General features: G+C 51.4%; 3 protein-coding genes across 3 annotated transcripts; all 3 read right to left on the bottom strand.

The window, feature by feature from the left end:
* Positions 1–2,477: 2,477 nt before the first annotated feature.
* Positions 2,478–3,034, bottom strand: EsH8_III_000353 (uncharacterized protein; the record flags this gene model as incomplete). The annotated part of the gene is made up of 2 exons (XM_083262078.1): positions 2,478–2,531; positions 2,591–3,034. The coding sequence occupies 2 exons, from the start codon at positions 3,032–3,034 to the stop codon at positions 2,478–2,480; spliced, it is 498 nt and encodes a 165-aa protein (XP_083122565.1).
* Positions 3,035–4,714: 1,680 nt separating this feature from the next.
* On the bottom strand, positions 4,715–9,220 carry EsH8_III_000352 (uncharacterized protein; the record flags this gene model as incomplete). The annotated part of the gene is made up of 1 exon (XM_083262077.1): positions 4,715–9,220. One exon carries the CDS (start codon positions 9,218–9,220, stop codon positions 4,715–4,717), a length of 4,506 nt encoding a protein of 1,501 aa, XP_083122564.1.
* A 2,604-nt stretch (positions 9,221–11,824) lies between these two features.
* EsH8_III_000351 (ATP-binding protein) lies at positions 11,825–14,495 on the bottom strand (the record flags this gene model as incomplete). Its single annotated transcript, XM_083262076.1, has 6 exons — positions 11,825–12,063; positions 12,144–12,620; positions 12,683–12,982; positions 13,036–13,312; positions 13,382–14,392; positions 14,448–14,495. The coding sequence occupies 6 exons, from the start codon at positions 14,493–14,495 to the stop codon at positions 11,825–11,827; spliced, it is 2,352 nt and encodes a 783-aa protein (XP_083122563.1).
* Positions 14,496–15,046: the final 551 nt, after the last annotated feature.

Here is a 15,046-nt window from a genome sequence, read left to right as displayed (position 1 = left end):
GAGCCCAGATCGGACTAGATTAGACGCCAGTTTGGGTGCCACTGGACGCACATCGGATGACGCCAAGTTCACGAGACGGGATGAACAGACTGGCTGAGCATGGCTCCCGTCTGGCTACTTAGAGCAGCGCCTTCAGTTTCAACGTTGTTCAAGCCAAGGTTGATGCAGAGAAGTTTATTGCCAGGGAGCCGAATAGTGGGGTTAGGTTAAAATCTCGGGTCCGGGATGGTCCGTGGGGAAGTCCGGACGAGCAGGACCCGGCATGGCTTGACTTGAGATACGGAATCATTGGTTCAACGACCATGTCGCCTCGTTCCCGCCCGTTGATGTCTCAAAGCCACAATTTTGTTGAGACTCAGTGTTGCGTTGGTACACAGACATTTTACGGGTGTTGCTATCCCCCTGCCACGCGGGGTGATCCGAGGTGGCAATCGTATCTCGTAGGCGATCGTCCCCATCTCTGAGACTGGGGACTCAGGTTTAAACAACCTCACCTGCGACAGGGGAGAAACCTTTGTTCTTTGGGGATAGACCCGCAACACTTTTTAAACCCTTTGGAAGTATACATTACGACATATTCTCACATTGACTCAGCTCTGAAACTTGCCGTCCCTTTCTTGCCATTCTCTACTTTCTGCTTTGTCAAAAGACTTGGACGGGGACTTCCGAAGCTTTAAACCTACCCCTAGGAATCTTTCTTTGAAAGACAAATTCGGTGATCGTACCAATTTTCAGTTGTGCTCTACTCTTCTAGAGTAGCTAAGCATTTGCTCTGACGCTAGACATCACTTCCGGTGGAGAACGGCCGGGTGTAAATGACAGCCTCTGTTCCACGGCATCACAACTACTGCATATCACCTACGCCAGACATGATACTATTGAAGATACGATGTGTAATCTGCGGCCAAGAAACTCGGCTAAAGTAACTCCTGGAAGGGTTTGATATGTGCTGACTGATGATTCGACATCCCCGTGCCATGGAGACGCACCAACTTTCATGCCCGCTTCATCCGTAAGCTCTGCAGACATATTCTCGATACTTACCGTCGGCAGCCCCCGAATATGCATTTTTACCAAGCCGTCCTGGGATGTTAACCGCCTGTTGTTCGATGCGAAAACCGACAGAAGCTGGTCTCGGCTTGACAATGGCGCTTAATTGTGCCGGCGCATGCTTTGAGAGGCGTTGAGAGACAACTTCAACCCCCTGACTAGCTGGCCTCGTTGTTTCGGTATTAGTTTTGAGCTTCTTTTGTCGAATCGGCTATGAGGCGAGCTCCCTCGGTCCCGTTCGACTCGATGCTATCCTAGATAACCCCTGTAGATCCCCCAACCCGTGAGCTTGGTAGGTACATTCGCGATGCTTGTCTCACCACTGACGAATGACTTGCACCATGTCGTGCATGGACCATCTTTGAGAGCCAGATAAAATCTGCCGAAATATCGGGACACAAACACAGATGCACAGGCGCCGTGGACCCCATCCACGTGTGCGAGCCTATTTCGTCTGATGGTCGACAGAGCTCCAATGCTTAATATTCAAGCTTATTACTTTGTCACACGGACACGTGGGAGCAGAACTCTAAATCGGGCTTCATAAATGCTCCATTGAACTTCGTCTAACGATAGGCATGAAGAAGATATTTCCTACATCTTGCGTTCGCAATCCATCAAGCCCCCCCGAGCTGACCGATCTATTGGCAATCTCCATAGCCAACTGCTTATCATGTCATTTTGTTTGTCCCTCGCCTGACTGGTCATGTAGCAGATAGAGTAGGCTGACATGCACGATACCGACACGATTCCGGCTGGCATGATTCGCACTGCAGCCTAATGCAGCCGGCCATATCTTGGGCCACGATTACTTGAGGTCCAACAACATCAACATTATGATAGGCCAGGAGGATAGTACTGTTCCGTTGTGAGCCGTGCGATATGGCCTGAGGGCCTCCCTAGTTGGGCATCGATGCTGCATTCACCGACAGAATGTGCCTCGCTCCTCGCCGATGTTTGCAGGCAGTCGTCGCCCTGGCCTAGCTTACCAGCTGCATATGGCCCGCCAAAGTGGTTCGAGTCCTTGGACCAGAAAAATGCCGCCCTCGGTTCTACACCGTCGCATCGAGGCTGTCCATTTAAGGAATGGGGAATCCCGGCAATATCGCCAAGGTTTGACAGTTATCGAGGTCAGTGCGGGGGGCATTTGCAAGCGAAAACATGGATTCCCGCGGACAAGAAGTTTCTTATTTTAAATAAAGAAGAGCGCCTATAAACCTAGCCGAACCCTCCATCATTTCCGATCCTATCCCCATGTGTATCATGTGCTGGTTAAAACTTGAGCTCCGCGGGCCAGCCGCTCGTTCTGCTCATTCATCGAGCTCGCCGGAAGCTCGCATCTCCAAATGTGATGTCTGTCCTTTGGCAATAGTTAGCGGTAGATTTAACAACCATCAGCACTGGGTAAAAGTCTAGATCCGAGATTACTACGCATCGTTTTCGGGAGGAACCGGCAGGCCGGGGTGGTTAATCTTGTAGTGCTATTTAAACTCAGTTAGCAATCCATGTAAATGCACTAGAACTGAATACCATGACTTACCCTGGTTCGACTTGTCTTGTGCTGGAACCGGCGGTTACAGCCTGGAAAAGGGCACAAGAAGTTTCGCAAATCATTGCCGTCCTCATCGTGACCACGAGCCCTCGCAGGTGCTGAAGCAATGGCGGGAAGCGGGTGTGGAGCACTGGCGGGAAGCGGGTGGCGAGCTGGAGGTTGTTGAGGCAGTTGCGGCAGTTGAAGTTGAGGCTGATGAGGCAGTTGCGGCAGGTGAAACTGCTGATGGTACTGGGGTTGGTACTGAGGTTGGTACTGCGACCCTTGACCTTGGTTGGCCTGCGCACCTGCCTGTGCGTTCTCTCTTGCGACATCTGCACCGATTACGCTGAGGGCCTCCAGTGTTGCCATTTGCATCTCGTGCCAGCTCGAAGATGTATCGTCCATAATCTCCAACAGCGCGTCGATAATGCGTTGCTCTGGGGATGCCATTGTGGTTTTTGGGTTGAGATTTTCTTTTCTGCTGCCTTTGCTTCTTCTTTTTGCTTCTGAATACTTATTAAGATGTAGCGAATCGATGTCAAGTCTAAAGTGGTGTGTGCCAGAGATGGTGACAAGACTGTGTCGGCAGGTATAATAAATACTTATTTGCCGACTCATTTCGAACAATGACTCTGAAAGTTGGTGATGTTGAACCACTGTCAATGAACACACCAATTATTCACAATAGTTCTTGAGGTGAAAGCCGACAATAAAGATGGAGACAATGGAATAAAGACTGACAATAACCGGGTCTCCCTCGGGGACAATTAAAAGGGAACTCCTGTATTCATTAAAAGAACCTCGAAGGCTCAAAGTCTTTATATTCTTCGCAGCCGCTTTAAAGGAAGGGCAAAGAGACTGGACAACACCGCCACAACGCCTGAGAATTTGCGGATTCGATTACGGCGAAGGCCGTTTCAAAAGAGAAGATGTGGTTCAAACCAAGGGGACTTGGTGAGGAAGCTTTCCAGTTTCCGAATGGTTCAAGGGATGGCAGATGCTTTTTTGAACGTCGCCGGATTCTCGTGTCAGGATAGGAACCAAAGCAGTCCCCAAGCCAATACACTTTGGGGGTTTAGACTCGCCCATATACGCGCAAACTGCCTCTTTTTGCTGGTGAGCACTTGAGTTGGTATCAATTTCTCTGTGTATAAGTATGAGCCAACTGGCTCATTTCTGGATTGAACTTTCCAAGTTAAACTGATTGTGGCGTAGCAGAAGTGTTACCATTAGTTGCGACATAACCGATCTCGCAGCACCGTTGGTTTATTTATCTATTGTTTTTGATTATTTGAATCACAATTGTACACAAAACACAATAAAGTTTCGCTGGCGCAGAAGATGATCTCTTTGTTTGGTGGCTTTTGTCCCAAGTTTAAGTTCTGTCTCGCGATGAAGCTACCATCCATCTATGAGCGGTGTGTGCGCGACTCCGCTCTGCGGCGCCACAGCATTCAAACCACTCGCCCGTGGAGACTCGGTGAATAGTTAAAACGGAGGAATGTCTACTCTCGGTACAAAAATGCCATCTATGTCAACTCTTGTCTTCTATGAAGACACGCCCATCCGGGCCAGCCTCTTTTACATGGTTAACATCCGGTTCGCTCTTATGCCCAGGCTTCATCGTTGAAAATGTTACTGTTGCAGTCCTACCTGAGGACTGTTGACTATCCAAATCGCACATGACAGAACAATCAAAGGTGTTTGCATATATGCCCTTCAAACGTACTGATAATGGGAAAATCTAGGTAGTTAAAGAAACATCTGGCAGCATGCATATGATTTTCAACAACGTATATTCATCTTGAAACCCATCTCAAATTCATCCTCGCCAGATTATTAGATTATTTTTCAGCCTCAGACTCTCAGCTCGCAAACCTGTTTCGCCACCGTTTCCAAAGTGGCTACCGCACATCTAGATTAAGCGTATAGTTAAATATCTCCACACAAAGTCCCTTCATTAGCTATTCGAACACGGATGAGACACCGTACGCCACAAGTAGAGCTTCAGGTCATTGAGCAAACCAGGTCAAGATAGGCATACGATATTGCATACATGCATCTATGCAGGCTGAGCAGCACCCATCCAATATGAATGAATTCGATATTGTTGGCTGTAAGACGACCAACTCATTGATAGTCCCAAGGGTCATCACCCCAATCGTCACCGGAGTAATCCACCGCCGGCTTTTTGGCCCATTTGTCCTGGACGGCAGGGGGTGCATTTGCCGAGGCAGCACTGACAGGCTGTTTTGCTTGAGGCTTCGAGAAAAGCGGCGCAACAGCAAGCTCGTCATCTACAGGAATCCTTGAATGGTAATCCGGACGTCCTGCGGGTGGCGGTTGAGAGGTAGGCGCTTGATAGCCAACACCGCGGGACGGGCCCTGCTGCTGTCTTGGTTGAGCCTCAACATGTCTCTCCACCGTGACCAGCTGCGGCTTCAGGACTGGCTGCGCTTGAGCCTCGGACACATCCATGGTCGAAACTGACGCGGCATCTGACATATTGTCAACAGAATTGTCCTTTGGTGGCCCTACTAGTAAGTTTAATCCGCTTGGTGGCACACTTGTCGGACGCTGTTCCGGTCGATCTCCAGTGTTTTGCGACTGCTGGACTGCCAGTACTGGGTTTGCCTGTGGCCCTGAAAAGATCAAAGACGGGTTTCCTTGAACTGTTACGTTCTGAGCGCCCAATGATTGATCTGATTTGCCTTGGGTTTTGCTTGTAGCTGAAACCTGGCCAACAGGTGCTGTCGGTACGCTTGGGACAAGGGGAGCTATCTTTTGGGATGTGGGGAGAGTTTGATGACTGGCAATGGCCGTATAGTCAGCCTGCTCTTCAGGGCCTCCGTTTGGCATCATGACGTTAGCCGGTCGGTTGTATGGTGCGTGGCCTTGCAGCGGAGGTGCAACGTGCGTAGGTGCAATGTGCGTAGGTGCAATGTGCGGAGGCTGCGCAGCTGCCGGGAAGGCCTGCTGCGGCGGCGGTGGCTTATGGAGGACTGCGGTGGGCTTGTTGGAGCTTTTCTTGAACTTAGACAGCCAGCCGCCTTTGTCTTTGTCCTTTGCTGGAGGCTGCATACCCATCTGTGCCCCGTCCGGGTGTGTAACATTTTGCAGGGGCGAGCCAGCGACATTGATGGGAGAGTAAGGTTGGAACGGGTTTCCCGCGACTGGCGAATAGATTTGATGAGAGGGCTGGCCGGCCGAAGACATCAATTGAGGTTGCTGCTGCGGCATGTTTGGATGTGCCATTGGTTGCTGCTGACGGGCCGCTTGGTTCATCATCTTGTCTACGTTGTAGCCGCTGGGAGACTCGGCAGACGAGGGGTATGAAGAGGCAGAGGGAAAATCCTGACTTGATCCTTGCGAATGGCGGCGAGTGTCATGGGAATGTCGAGGCACGGCGCCAACCGGAGCGCTTTCCGCAGGATGTTCAATTTCGTTGTGTTCTTCAATACGATGGAGGAGATGCCCGGCCGTTCTCATCGGCGTCTGGGGGCTCATTGGGCCAAAGTGCTGTTGTGTCGGGGGGGTAACAGTGGGACGCTGCGGGCGGTCTGAGGGTGGCTGTTTCGCAGTTTGGCGGTCTTGCTGGGGCGGATAGAACATCTGCGCTCCGGGCTGAGGATTCATTGCCGGTGGGGTCCCCTGGGGCCTCCCTGGGTGTATACTAGGAGGATGAGCTGAATGTGGCCTCGGAATACTATGGGCAGCCTGTACTGGCCCGTTCCCTCCTGTTTCCCACCGTGCTGGATCGAGTGGAACCTGTTGCTGGCCAAGGCCGGAGACTATCGATTCCTTCGGATTCATTTGAGACCGCTCCAAAGCTGACTGGGCGGCACTACTTGCCAATTGTCCTGTAGGCAAAGAATGACGGCGATTTGATGAAGGCGAATGGGCGGTGCTGGGCACATGGTGGTCCACTATCGGCTGAGAGCTGCCAGTTGAGTGTATCGGAATTTTCCTTGGTACTAACGGAGGCCCTTGCCCTATAACGAAGCTCGTCGGCCCTAAATTTTCTGTTTGACCGGTGGTAGGCGACGGTCCTGAGAACGAGGCTGGTCTTGAGCCTGCGGGACGTATGATGGTATCCTGGCCAGACAATGGACTTCGGTTCTGACCAACAGAACCAGCATCAGACTGTGATGAATGCGCACCCAAACCGACTCCTCGAAAGAAACCAGACGATGGGCGTCTTCCATCGGTCTCTAGTGGCGAAGGTGTTTGGAAGACCAATTCTGACTGGCTGCTCGATGGCGGTCCAAGAGACGAGACTTCACTCGAGGCAAATGATGTTTCTCGAGCCAATCCACGCGCCATCAATGGAGATGGACCCGAAAATTGAGCGCCTCTATTCTCAACCAGGGGGCTCTCTCGTGCTAAACCCACGGCTGATCCGGGCCCAGATGAACGGTTTGGCCTGGCTGAAGATGCAGAATCAGGCGAGGTGCCAGACCCTGGACTTGTCCCGGTGTGCCTTGGACCTGGAACCAACGCTGCCGGCCCTTGCATTGCACGCAGATGTTGCGGGGTTTCAAACCTCGATCCATGTAAAGCAGACGCCGTTAGTGGTGGTTGGCTTTGTTCATTAGAACCTTGTTGTTGGCGAACATCGCTTTGCGCTCGAGGACGTTGCAAGAACTCTGGCGGGGGTGGCTTCCCCGAGGAAGGAGAGAAGCCATCTCCTGAAACCCGGGATTGACTAAATGGTTGTTTTTGCTGGTTAGTCGGTGGTTGGACAGGTGCTGATTCGATTCGTTGAACTACAGGTTGAAAGCCAAGAGACCGCTGTTGGTCAGGGCCTGGGGTAAGAGAAAGCGGGACTTTGCCAGGCTGTGGAATTGCATTGACACGATCAGCAAAAGAAGGCTGGGGTTTTTCTTGAGGTGGAATTCCTGGTTGAAAAGCAGAGTACTGCACTGGCTTTTCCCTGCCTCGGTTGGGCCCTCCAGGGTGAGAGGGATCTCGCGCCGAGGTGGAAGGAGCCGACGGCTGCTGTGAGAGGCTCGGCTCCCGGCTAGACGCAGGCTGTAGAGGTAGCGACTGTTGGGGCCGACCCTGTGCGAGTCCCCTCGCTGGCTTCAGGACTGACGGTATATGTTGTAAAGGGCCCTGCGCACTTGGGCCTGACGGTTGGCCAACACCGGCGCCAATATCGGGCTCCTTTGAGGGGTCTTGAGGTCTTGACAACAACGCTGGGGTTGCGGGTTGATGAGTCAGGGGTTGGTCGCTCTGAATCGGATGTTTTGGCGGTACTTGTGGAGGTTGAAGAACCGACGGCATGCTTCTATGCTCGAATTTTGAACGCGGACCCATCATCAGCGACACCTCCCTTGCCAATGACTGGCTTGATTCTCGGCGCTTGAAGTCGGGCTCTCTGCTTGATTGCTCCGGGGCCACGCTTTTCACCAAACCGGGAACGTAGGCCTGGTATTTGTTCTGATTCTCCCCTGGTTTTGAAGTGTTCTGCTTGACGTCCGAAGGCTCGTTGTTAACATGCGGTGGGGGGCTTTGGGCCTGCTGCGGCCCCTGCTGAGGAAGTGAGTGGTCACTAGTAGGCTTGGCAGCCACTGCTTCTGATTTTGTCTTGGGGGAGGTTTGCGTCGTACTGGAAGGGGACGAGGACTGAGGTCTCGAACCCGTTCCAAAAGTGGCTCCATACAGAGCTTTGTCACTCATGTTTGTCTGGTGAAGGAGCTCATGGGTTGATGGACCTGAGGGCTTATGTTCCGAGGGACTGGTCCATTCGGGCAACTCAGCGATGCCGATGACATCAACGTGCGTTTCGATGGGCGCTAAAACGGCATTGTCGGCCATCTCGACGGGGTCCGGGTGCGTCTCAATATGCGCAGGCGCTGTGTGCTCTGTGGCCATCTCGGCCATGATTCCAACCGGATCCCATGACGGCGCCTGATACGTAACAGCGGGTTCTGGGCGAGGCCGCTCAACAGAGTCCAGCATGGGAACTCCTGGGGAAGTGGGGATGGTCTGGGTGGACGCGGGAAAGTCCTGAGTATTAATGGCAAGAGCTGGCTCGGTGGGAGGTTTCTCTGCCGAAGGCGCCGGCACCACGGCTGCTACTTCATGGACAAGAACGCTGTTGATGACGGATGGCGTGTTCGTCTCGCTTTGTATGGGAGATACGCCCTGCCTTTCGCCTGGAGCATCGCGCAGTGGTTTGCTATTCTTATCGCCGCCATCACCCTTGCCCTTTGGCGGGGGTGCTTCCTCTTGCTCATCCTCGTCTACGAAGGGGCTAACATCGGTATAAGCACCGGGCCCCAGATACATGAAGTTCTCGGGCTGGAAGAAGAAGCCGTCATTGTCGTCGTCGTCATTGGGGCCGCCGAACGCGCTCGCAGAGGTGGAAAACTCGGCCATGGGCCCGCCGGTCGCCCGCATTTTGGTTTTCGTATCGCCATCGTGGGTGGTGGTGCGTCTCTTGAGCTGCTGCTGGCTTTCCAGCTTTTCTTCGGGGGCGAGCTCAGGCGCCGGGGAGAAGGCGTCGATGAAGTCGGGAAACTCGTCGCCTTCTTTGGGGAAATGGAACTGGACATGGCCGTTGGGTTTGTAGCGATAGAACCAGCGGGAGCCATCGTAGTCCCACTCCCAGCCGGGAGGGAGTGCCGACATGGCGGCTTCTCGTTAGTCACTGAGGAATCGTATCGGTCCGCCTACATGCGATTTTGCGGGAGAGCCTCGAGGTTGCGTTTTCAGGGACGTCGCTTGCGCGGTTGATTACGACTTGAAGAGAGTGATGCCGACTGGTCGTTTCGCCAGTAGCCTTGCCGAAAAGCCGTGGATCTTCCGAGAGGGGTACCGGATCAGACAGTATTCTCGTGCCGCCCGAGACGCGCGGGGTGAACAGTAAGCCACTTCAAGGTGCGAGACGTCGGACAGGACGAGGTGTCATGGTCGCGTTGAAGTTGTTCACGGCAGCAACTGCAGTGTCGCGAATGAAAGGGGGACAGAAAAAACGTGGCGTCAGGCGTCATCTGCGACATGACTCTAATATTCGATAGAAAGGGTGGAAAGCGAAGGGTTTGGCGGCTAGTCTTGATTGAGCTTGCGTGCGGCTGAGGTGCGTGCATGGACATGTCGTGTCTCTCGTTGGTCTCTCGTTGGTCGTGAGGGGCGAGGAGGAGAGGGGAGCTGGTGAGTGTGAATAAGCCTAGACGAACTTGTTTGCTCTGGGCTCTGGGAGCTTGCACGACGCTCCACTCCAGATGCGGGTTGGTCTTTATTTTTAGGGGTCTTGGGGGGCTTACCCGGCTGCTTCAGTGGAGTCCGTGCCCGTGGAATGCCCCGCTTGAACGCCCTGGCCAGGCTGACTGGAGCCCCCACTTGATATGCCCCCTGCCCCTATCCCTGCAACTACCTTAGGCTAATACACATTGTTTTTGCCCATGTGTTGATTATCTGAGAGGGGAACACACAGCATCGGATGAAAGCTACAACAACGGACGTGTTGCAAGGAACTGCCTCATTCAGAACGTATCAGCTAGTAAGAGACATACCTGATTATGTGTGCTTGCTTGATTCGTATCGAGTGGAGGGAGAAAGGGAGACTTCATCTTTGCTAAGGTCCATCCATACAGTACCAAGAGTGCTGCTCATCATTTTGCCGTTTGCTGTTGAGCAGAACCCATCCATCATTTACACATACACAGCGAGAAAACGTAATTTACAATGAACTATAAAAAATAAAATTTTTGGGAAGCTAGTTTTTAAATCCCAAGTCGAGAACTTGCTTGACTTGTAGCCATGCTATAACTACGGTACCAGAGCCAATGGTTGCGGTTTGTTCGCCGGGTTGTGCGCCAGTTCAAGAAGTCGTGCGTGTTTAAATCTTCTTTCCGCTGTAGTTGTTACTACCCCAACCACTGTTGCTGCTACTCCCGCCGCCACCTCCGCCGCTTCCACTACTTCCACCACCACTACTTCCACCGCCACTTCCTTGATTTTGCCAAGGCGGATTTGTTGGATCAACAAGCTTGAAGGGCTCCTTCTTCTTCATGATTTTGAGTGAAGCCTGTAACCGATCATCAACGTGTGTTCCGAATACTGAACAACTGATGAGTGATTCGAGGACTCTTTGACTGCTTCTATATTGAAACCAAAACCAGGTTAATTCAAGTCACTTACCTCATGGTCCTTCACCCATTGAGGAAGTTCTTTGGGAGGCATCTTGGATTCTAACACTGTGAGTACTCTGTTCGGCAAGATACAACCCCGTATGACATGTTAAACCGGCACACGGCTGTCTTTGGTATCCAGGCTTCAAAGACTAGGAGTTTCTCGAACAAGACTTACTGATATTGCGGTTTAGTCGATTTAGAAGGGGTATTCGTGTAAGTGGTTTTTGTTGGTAGTCTCTTTGTTTAGATATTGTATGATTTGAATATTTCTTAACGAGCGAAGCCGACAATAATCCATTTTCTTATATGGAAATCATTTTCGCGATACTTTCGGTGAATTGAGATACGTGCACTTTAGGCTACGACAGTGAAGGAAAGGGCAATCCAAATGCCCTTCACCTTTATCCGGATGTCTCTCTGACAGTGAAGTTCGATGTGCCGTGATTCAGTATCTTCAGAAAGCACGGCAGGTTCGACCCGTTCGTGCCAAACTGCAGTTATACTTGTGCCAACTAGAAGTTTTAATTGGAGGGTTGAGTGCAGGTCAAGTTTCGAGGTCTCATTTTGCCGTTTGATGAAAATGACTTCATCTCCATAATCAAGCTATACTACCATTATACTTTAATGAAGTAAGTCTTTGGCTTCACTAAGCAACTCTTATTGTCACAAGCAGAATGAGATGTGCGACTTCTAATGCTACCTATTAAGTAATCGTTGATAAGGTGCCTCCAAGTTATTCGACCCCTGTGGTTGCATGCGATCTTGCTAAGTAGGAATAATTAGACATATATGCAGCAAGTCCAATTCACCCTCTTTAGCTCTCAAGGGGTCATATTAAGTACTAAGAACTCTGTTTGATACTTGAGGTAGTTGAAGAAGAAACATTTTCTTTGTCAGAGTGATAATCAGGAGAGAGACAAGGACACGACAATGTAAGTGCAACCATCAACTTCTGTCTGTCCACTCCATATGCTAGAAAACTCAACGTATTTCAGAGCAAGCAAATTATATTTGAAATTGCGCCCTTGGATACAACAAAAAAGAAATGGTTGTGTACGCGGACCCGATACTGTATTTACTCTTTACCTGTCTTGTGTTCTTAGAATTTCTTCTCGGCCTGTTCCGTCTTCTTTTGTGACTCCGTACCATATGCGTCGAATCGATTACCCAGACTAGCAGCCAGCTTGCTAGGGTCCTGCTTGTGAATCTTCGTGACGTAGTGCTTGAACTCTCTCGACATCTGCACAGATGCTCTGATGTGTTCTGGTTTGATGAGAACCCGACCTTTGCCATCTCGGTCGGCTCGGGCCTCAGCCAGTGCAACGGCGACTTGGAAGGCTACCCCCAAAAAATATACATCAGCTTGGTCCTCAATGTTGCCATACGTTACGATCACATTAGCCATAGGTGGCACTTACCATTTCTGATCTCTCTGCCGTTCCAATCCAACGCTCGAAGCTCCTCGGACTGGATGTAGTCTTTCGTCGACTGCATGATGCGCATGGATGTCTCCCGGTCCTCTTCAAGTTTCTGAAAGAAGGCGTCCCAGACCTTGTCGCGGTCCTCGTCGCGGAAAGGCGGATAATAAATCTGGATGTGGATGCGGGAGATGAAGGCCTCGTCGAACGTGCCCACACGGTTGGTGGTGAGGAACAGGATGCCTCTGTAGTACTCCAAGGCCCTCAAAAAGCCTGCGACCAAATGATTGCGTTCCAGGTCCTGGATTTCTCTTCGCTCCATGTAGATGTCTGCTTCATCGATGAGCATGATCGCGCCCCAATTCTCCGCCAGTTTGAACCACTGCCTCAGATTCTCCTCGATCGATTTCGGCTCCACGCCAATATCGGAGCAGGTCAGTGACAGGAGTGGGCGTCCAGTGTAGTTTGCAATGCACTCTGCTTTCGTCAGTCGCAACTTCATCTCGGTCCGCTGAAAACGAACAAGCGGCACAACTAACCTGCAGTATATGTCTTGCCAACCCCGGGCTTTCCATGGAGCAAAAACGTAAGACCCTCTCCCTTCCCTTCAATAAAATCGGCAGACCACGTCGTTTCCCCCTTCTTCTCCACCGACTGTTTGTGAATGACGCTGATCTTCGTGTAACCCCGGTCCTCCTGCAGAGAAGGCCTGGCGTCGTCTCTAATGTACATTGCGGTCAGGTTCCTGATCAGCTCTTTCGTGTCTGTATTCAGAACCAGTCGGTCAAAGAGCGTTCTTTCAAACGTGGCAGGCTGGAATCCGTCGATGTGGAGCAGTTCTAGTATGAATCAGATGCGTGTTCATGAACCTCTATTTGCTTCCTTTACTCACCCCAAGACCTGGTTTTGAACAAAAACGATTCGACCTCATAATCGCACAGAAAGTACTGGCTTTCTGTCAGTTGTTCGACGGTGAAGGGATTGATATCAACCCAGTCGGTGAACTTGGGCTTTACGGCGTGCTGGTATATCTCGTCCTCGCAGAGCTTGCAAGAGCAGATTTTGAGTGCGCCCGAAGCAAGTGGAAAGCTGCCAACGACAGGCGTGGTCCTTTCCTTTTTGGCGCTCCAGTTGAACTGGATAGGGTCGACCGAAGCAAGACTGTTGTACTGTTGGAATCTCAGTCAGTCACGGACAGTTTTCACCAGTGAGTCACTCAAGTCGCTAGTGATGGTTACCTTTCGCCTCGGGTAGGATGTCGTGTGCCCGTCAAATTGGTGGCATTTCGGCTTCTGTCTCATCGTGTACCACTTCTTCCCTCGTGCTATGAAATGATCCCTGATCTTCGACACTTCCCCCCCGTCCAGACCCTCGGTAAACTTGAGGTATTCGCAAGGATACGTATCCATTGATACGATTGCCTTCTCGCCAGCAAAGCGCTTGATCGTGCGGAAGTTGAACTCGGAAGGCCCGACAACAACGTCATTAGCGCCCAGGTTCCAATGCGCGATTCTAAACTCGCTAGTTGTTCCGTTTATCAATCCGAATAGGACGTTTTCCACGATGTACGGATCGTGTTCACCGACTTCGTAAAAGTCGTAGTAGACTTCGGACCCAGGTTTGTAAAGCAGCCAGAGCATGTCAAAGGTTGCGTAGCCCCTTGCGTGGCGTTCCCGCTCGGCCTCGACGGCCTTTGAGACCTTTTGGCGCACGAAATCCTGGACTATGCCTACATGCTTGTAGGCATACCTATTTATGCAGGACGACGTGACATCATCTGCTCTGTGTTTCAGCCGTTCGCGATATTCGTTGAGCTGCTGCTCGAAGAAGACGAAAATCGCAAACGGCTCAGGGACATCGATGACATGTTTGGAAAGGTCTATGCCGGGATAGTAATCCACAACACATCTCAAAGCCTCAGACACCGCCGGTGAGAGAATTCGGAGGTAAGCATGACCTCTGTGCTTGGTGTGGTACTGCGTGCTGGTGTCCTTTTCCGAGTTCTCGGCCTTAATAGGGTCGTCCGTCACGCGGACTTCGACATACTCGAATACAGGCGGCTCTTTGTCGCGGGCGAGTCCGTCCGGCTCCCCCTTATTTCCCTCAAATGATTTCTTACTGTCCGATCCCACGTTCACGTACTCGATTCTATATTTGATCAAGTCCGGTCCATGGCTGTCCCAGAGTGGTAACTGCTCGCTTGAAGAAATCGGCAGCCCAGGGGCGTTTTCTGCGGGGGCTTCTACTGTCTGCTGGCAGAGATTATTACAAACGGTTCTGCAATCTTGTAGCGCATTCGCTTACCGTGTCCATTTTCAACTCAACGGTTATCGTGTCGGTTTTTGTTGACATAGTTTGCCTCTTGGTTGTCGCCTGTGTTACATGCCAATCGCTTAAGCTGTTGGTCTGTAAAGCTTTCGTGTGTTGAAAGGCGAATGGCAGCGACGCGTTACAATACGACCAAATTGACGGAAGCAACCCGAAAACTTTCAAATCGCCGGGACCATCGACACAACTATGGTTGAACCGGGTTACCTTGGGGTGTCGCGGCTCTTCAACCTTTATGAACATTTAACCAGTAGGCATTGGCACCGAGGTCCATAGAAACGGTGGCTAGCAATATAGTTGGCCAGTAGAGACTGGGATGTGCCGGTGTATCCGCAGCCTTGATGCAAGTAAGCGCCAAGGGGCGGTAACGTAGCTATTAACGTCCATTATCTCCTCGCTATGGAGGTCATGCATTGGATGGAACTGCATATACCGAAGCACTGCCCCTCACGTGCAACCCGAAGGATTCTTTGTAGTGGTGGGCAGAAGCAGGCTGAGAGGAGCAGGCTGGCAAATCAATTACCATATTGCCTTTGCTCATGCAACCTTCATCGGTACAAAATGATAAATCCTGC

Source organism: Colletotrichum jinshuiense, chromosome 3, assembly GCF_051148585.1.
Source record: "Colletotrichum jinshuiense chromosome 3, complete sequence".
NCBI lineage: Eukaryota > Fungi > Ascomycota > Sordariomycetes > Glomerellales > Glomerellaceae > Colletotrichum > Colletotrichum jinshuiense.
This window is presented reverse-complemented; position numbering and strand designations above follow the sequence as displayed.